Source organism: Corvus brachyrhynchos, unplaced genomic scaffold (assembly GCF_000691975.1).
Source record: "Corvus brachyrhynchos isolate BGI_N302 unplaced genomic scaffold, ASM69197v1 scaffold72, whole genome shotgun sequence".
NCBI classification, from domain to species: Eukaryota; Metazoa; Chordata; class Aves; order Passeriformes; family Corvidae; genus Corvus; species Corvus brachyrhynchos.
In genome coordinates this window covers 2466796-2473173 of record NW_008236763.1, presented here as the reverse complement: position 1 = coordinate 2473173, position 6378 = coordinate 2466796, and the positions used below count along the sequence as shown (strand labels likewise).

Genomic DNA, 6378 nt, shown 5'->3' with positions numbered 1-6378 from the left:
CGCAACACGCGGCGAGGAGCGGGGGCGGGGCAGGGCTGCTCCGGGGACGCGGGAATCTCTACGGCCTTCTCTGTATCCCCAGGGAATTCTGCTTTTTGCTCCAGATTCCTGGTGCCTCCCCACCCACAGCACTCCCAAAGCACGCCCTGCCACGAGGGTCTCTGGCGGGGGGAGCTGCTCCCCACCCAGCGATCCCAAATCCCATCCCAGTGCTCCGGGAAAAATTCAGCCCGGATTTCTCCCGCGGTACGGCATGGGGAAAGCCCGGACTGGATTCTCCCTGGAGTACGGAATGGGGGAAAACCCGGACTGGCTTTTTTCCGGAGTACGGAATGGGTTCAGGGGAAAACCTGGACTAGATTTCTCCCGGAGTACAGAATGGACTCAGAGGAAAACCCGGACTGAACTTTTTCCAGAGTACGGAATGGACTCTTGGGAAAACCCGAACTGGATTTCTCCCGGAGTACAGAATGGACTCAGAGGAAAACCCGGACAGGATTTTTTCCGCAGTACGGAATAGACTTTCCCCCTTATCCATTCTGTACTCCAGGAAAAGCCCCGTCCGGTTTCCCCCCTTTCCCTGCAGCGCCCTGCGGCGGCACCGCGGGGTTTCTCGGGGATGAGGATTCGCCTTCCCAGCTTTATGTTCCCAAGTGTTTGAGGCAAAACAACCCTTCAGGAACACTGAGGTGCCCATTCCTGGCTCTGGATCCCTCGGTGCCGGGCCAGGAAAGCAAAACAGAAAGAGGAAGGAGCCCTTCCTCGAGGAGTTTACACACACAGGCCTCGCGTGCCCCGGGAACCGCCAACCCCCCCAGAACCCGGATGTTTTCCTGCCGGGATGGGAGCGTTCGCTTGGTTAGGAGTTCTCCTTTTGGTTTTGGTTTGTTTGGTTGCTTTTCCTCTTGAGGAATTCTCCCCCTGCGTGTTGCTAGGAGGCAATAACGCCTGGAAACTTCAGCGAGACAAAAGCCCAGGCTCCAGCTCGAGGCGGGGTGCTGCTGCTCCGGCTTCACCTGCGGGTTTCTCGCGGCGGCGGAGGTGCCGCGGGATTCGGACTGGGAAAAGGGTTTGGCTGCAGCCCCCAGATCCTGTGCTCTCGGTGTTCGGGGCGGGCTGGGGGGGGTTTCCTCTCCTGCTGCCTTTCTTCTGCCGTGACTGGAGCCCTGCTCGCTGGAGCGCCCGTTCCATTGGGACCCTATTTAACGCCCTACTTCACTAAAAGAGGGACTTTTCACCGTCTGCTCGGGTGCTTCAGGGGTAACCCCCGGGATCCAGAGCCCACCTTTCCCTGCCCCACTTGGAGCCGGACCACGGCCACCCTGCCCCTGCCGTTCCTTTGCCCCTGCTCCGAGTTTTGCTGCAGTTTGCCTTGTTATGCACATACATATACATATACATATACATATACATATACATATACATATACATATATTAGTAAAGAACTGTTATTCCTATTTCTCATATCTTTGCCTGAAAGCCCCTTAATTTCAAAATGATACTAATTCAGAGGGAAGGGGGTTACCTTTTCCATTCCAAGGGAGGCTCCTGCCTTCCTTAGCAGACACCTGTCTTTCAAACCAAGGCAGCGTTTCTCGGAGGGAGTTTGGGATTAAAGTCACTCATTGCAAAACAAACCACTCCAGGCTCTCCTGTCCCATCCTGCTGCCCTCAGCCAGACACAGAGAGAAGCACAAGAGCTCCTTGAACACCAAAGCAGCTCAGAAAAACAACTCCTCCCTTGAGACCCCAGGTGTGGAGCCTCACTGGGCTCAAGAAGCCGTGAAAGGAGCACGAAATCAGGACAAAATGAACCATTGAGCTCCTTCTGGTCCCCGATTTGAGGTTTGCACTTAAAGCTCCTCACTCTGTGATTACCAGCAGGGACATTCTGGCACTCCAGGGACATTCCGGCACTCCCAGCCCCGTGGTGGCACAGCCAGCACAGAGCGTTCAGCGCGGGCCACCTGGCCCCCAGAGAGGAGGATTCCCCCGGGGAATCCATGGGTGCTGATTCCGGGGGCTGTTCAGAAGGAGGCAGCACCAAACTGGGCGTGCTGGGAGCGAGGATGATGCACTGGACATGCCGGGCTGGACAAACGGTGTGGGCTCAAGCAGGACGGACCACCCTGTCCCCTCCACGGTGACCACACCCCTCTGTCCCTTCTCCCAGCTTTGCAGCCACGCTCCAAAATCCCCCAAAATCCCCGGTGCCCTCCCTGCAGACCTTCCCCAGACTAAGGGGGAGCAGTGCAGGAGGGAAACTCCCCAGGGGGTGCCCCGGGCTGAGCCCAGCTTTGTCCCCGGCGCTGCACAGCGACAATCCCCACTCGGACCCGGAGATGCAGCCAGGGATGATCTCATGGCTGAGGACGGGAAGGGAGGGCTGGATTTTCACGGGGTGCTGAGCAGGGCTGGGACCTGGCTGCGGTTCGCTCGGCTGACGGATGAGAGGTGGCAGGCAAGTGACCTGGCAAAGGCTGTGGGTTTGTGCCATGGGCACCGGGCAAGCAGGGAGCTGAGAGCTGAGGGGTTCTGGGTGCCCAGCCTGCACCTGAGGGGTGCGTTCAGCCCATGCCACGGGGCTTGAGAGGGGCTGAAACGATGCCAGGGGTTTTGGGCACACAGGCAAACCCCTCCTCTACTCCCTGTCCCTTCCCCTCCATCTGTTTTTACAGCAGCCATCAGGAAACGTCCCCTGAATTAACCACAGGTATGAAAATAACGTGGATTAACTCAACTGGACCAAATCTTTTTAACTTCCTCGTTTCCCAAGCAAATTATACTCAAGGAAACTAAAGGCCATTCAAGATCTGACTCACTGGAGCCCGACTAATCCACTGGAAATGATATTTTGGGTGAATTTGTGCTGGTTCCCACAGGTGAAACAAACCCAAAGCTGGGTAAAAGGTGCAGCCTGTCCTGAGAGCTGCAAACCAGCAGCGTTGGCTCTCTGCACCAGCAGATCCGAGCCAGCCTCTTTGTCACAATCAGAGGTGAATTGACAACCTGGACACTCCAGTTGGTCCAAAAGGGATGGGAACAGCAAGTAAAACTTCACAGAAGTGAGGGGAGAGCGGGTTTGGGCTGCCCTGGGGTGGGGGACATGGCAGCCCAGCCCAGCCTGTGCTGTCACCGGGAGATTCCCAATCCCAAAGGGCTGGAGTTGCCCTCGGGGCTTGGAGGACCTTGCTGGGTGCTCAGTGTGAAGCTGTGGGCGTGCAGACCGTGAGGGAATTCATTTCACGTGGATTCGGGGAGCGCTGACACTCCACCAGGAACGAGGCCTCTGGGATATCAAAGAGAACGAAAGGGAGGCCGCAGACACCGGCAGCCCTTTTTATAAATATATTTAAATGCTGCCTGTGCCAAAACAAGCTTTGATCTCCCAAGGAAAGGGGCCAGAACCCTGCGCTGCCTGCCTGCCTTAGAACTTTTAATTACTTTGCTGAGTGTGAGCTCTCCTCTCCAGGCTCTGTGCCGCTCAGGGCTCGGGTTTTTCATCCTCCTTCCTCCCCCTCACCACCGTTTCTTTGGGGCCTGGTGCTCCCAAGGTCAGAGCTGGCTCTGTTTTATCCCTTTTCAGCCCAGACACTGAATTTTATCTGGCCTGGGAGGGCAGAGCGGGCTGCAGGTGCTTTGGAGCTACTGCTGGATATTCCCAGCTCTTATCAAAGCCCTGATCCCTCTGAAAAAATGGGTCCACCAAGGTGACATTGCCAGTGACAGGATGTGTCCAGGCTGGAAAGCTGTTTGATTTTCCAGCCTGGGAAAAAAAAATAAATTAAAAGGCTGTTTTTCCTCCTTTTATCAGCATCTGTGGGGGTGAGGTCATGAGAATGACGGAGTGGGGAGGACAGAGCCAGGGATTTCTCACCACAAACACAACAGATGGGGCAGATTTGAACCCTGCTTATCCCCTTACAGGACCCAGAGCAGCTCTTGAGCACCCCGGGATAGTGGAAGTGTCCCTGCCCACAGCATGGGTGGAATGGGAGGAGATCTGGGGTCCCTTCCAGGCCAAACCATTCCCTGATTCTGTGATTCTTGAGCAGGCCTGGCCTCCTCCTGCTCCCCAAGGATGGGTACGGGCACCCACAGCCAGCAGAGTGTGGGGTTTGCAGCCTGGGAATGCTTCCAACCCAGGATTTCTGAGGCTGGAGGGAAAACACGAACTCCAGACAATTCCCTGGGGAGCGACACGAGGTGGGGGAAGGAGAAGCGAGGTGGGGGAAGGAGAAGCGAGGTGTTGATCCCTGCTGTGAGAGGTGTCGATCCCTGCTGTGATTAGCTCTTGGCTCTGCAGAAAGGATCACAGCTCCTGAGCTCTCATCAGCTGTCACCAGGAGAGACAGGATGGGCTCTGGAGCCATGGGGACACAGAGAGCCCAGGGACAGCCCCAGAGATCCTGACAAGGAAGGTAAAACCTGCTGCAGAGCTGTTTTGTGGGGAGGAGGAGCAGCTCAGGAGCTGCTGCCGTGGCTGCAGGCTCAGCTCTGCTCCCCACAGCTGGAGCAAAGTCACTTTTCCCCTCTGCACTTTGATCCTCCACCTGGAAAAAGGGGAGCAAGCCCTCAGAAAGATCCAAACTCAGCTCCAAAGCTGACCACAAACCCTGCAAGAGACTGGCTGGCGCACACCCCAAATCATGGACCCACCCTTGGTCCCGGCCACAGGATCAGACTTTACTCCTGTTCTCTCCTGGCTACCTCGGGATCAAGCCCAAAAGCCCAGGAGGGGCTGGCAGACGCTGCTTGCCCTTTTTGCCACCCAAGGGCAAAGGAAGACCCGTGACCGAAGTCTCATTAAAGCAGAGTAGCAGGGAAATCACCTCTGGGGGTTGCAGGGAGGAGATGACGGGAGGGGATCCCACATCCCGGAGCGGATCAAGGCCAACAGCAGGAGCAGCTGTCAGCGCTCAGGACTTCCTCAGCCTTGCCCCATTTTATACCCACAGCTCCTGCACGGCTAATTAAGGGCTCAGGTCTAATTACAGCCCTCGCTGCCCGCTGGGGCGTGTGGGAGTGGGGCAGGAGCCGCCGGGGATGCTGCTCGGGTGTCTGCAGAGATAAAGAGGAGCCTCGGGAGGGAGGAAAGGCGGCTCTAAACGAGGTTACAGCACCCTCGGAGCAGCTCGGCTGGCACGGCCGGGCCCTCCCCGCCGGGCAGCGCCGGTGCCAGGCGGTGACATCAGGGCTCAGCCCCCGCCCGCAGCCAAAGCTTCAGCGATTGCGGGGCGAGGGCAAACAGAGCTCGAACGGGAGCTGAGGGCACGGGAAGGGGCCGGGCTGTGGCACTGCTGGCAGCAGGCACCGCGGCATGGCCGGGATTCACCCCGGGATGAGCCGAGCCCGGCTCTGCCCGGAGCCTGCCCCAGCCTGCTCTGGGGGCTGCTGTTCGCACAGGGGATGTGCCCGCCCCGCGCAGCTCAGGCAGGGGTTTAACCCTAAATCTGCCTGGGATGCTGAAAACCAACTCGCAGGAAGGAGCAAAGGCCAGCGAGCCCCTGGTGCTGCCCAGGACAGCGAACGGCCCCTTTGGCTTGGGGGAACACCAGCCTGGAGCCCCCAGAGGGGTCACCCCCTCTTTTGGGGAGGCAGGAGCAGATCCCACACTTTCCCACTCTCCACCTTAACCGCAGCTGTGTCACTGCCCCCCATTCTGTGCATATTCCTTTCCCTCCCATCAGGCTTTCCTCACGCAAGGATAAATCTCTCTTCAGGTTTAATGACGAGGTGTTATTCATCCCCACGGGCAGATAATGGGGAAAGCGACGCCGAGCAAGGGGCAGGAACTCTCCACACACGCCAGAGAATGGCTGGGGGGCTGGAGAGGCTCTTACCCACCCCAGCCGGTCCTGAGCAGCCCCAGCCCCACGGCAGGGACCCAGGGGCTCCTCACCTTCGTTCCTCTGGTTGTTGAGCTGGTTGAACTGCTCCGTGAACTCCGTCAGCGACTCCTCGATGGTCTCCGTGCGCGGCACCGAGAGCGAGAACCTCCTCTTGAAGTTTTTCATCTTGTTCATCTTCCCTCGTGCTGCCAGGGACGGCTGAGCCCTGCGGGGAAGGGGACAGCAGGCTCAGAGAACCGGACAACACTGGGATGAGCCCTGAGCCCCACAGCTGCTGCTTTTTGGGGCTGGCAGCATCCTGAATTTCCACCCCACAGCTGCTGCTCTTTGGGGTTGGCAATGTCCCAAAGTGAGCTTCCCCTCCAGGGGACCCTGGGGACATCCCTTCTCTGGGGCACAGCAGAAGAGGAGCCACGTCTTTGCCAGAGAAATCGGGCTCCTCGTGGTTTTAAGAGCTGGCTCTGGTCAAGAGGTGCAGGGAGGGTGATTTTTTTTTTGAGCCCAGGGCAGGGCTGTGCACAATCAA

The 6378-nt window shown here is 58.0% G+C and overlaps 1 protein-coding gene across 1 annotated transcript in view; it reads right to left on the bottom strand.

The window, feature by feature from the left end:
• Positions 1-6057, bottom strand: part of CDK18 (cyclin dependent kinase 18) — an 11959-nt gene extending 5902 nt beyond the window's left edge. Inside the window, exon 1 of the mRNA XM_017727164.1 lies at positions 5458-6057. Coding sequence (XP_017582653.1) covers positions 5458-6026 — 569 coding nt within the window. The 5' untranslated portion in view covers positions 6027-6057. The remainder of the gene's footprint in view (positions 1-5457) is intronic.
• Between the last annotated feature and the right edge of the window lie 321 nt (positions 6058-6378).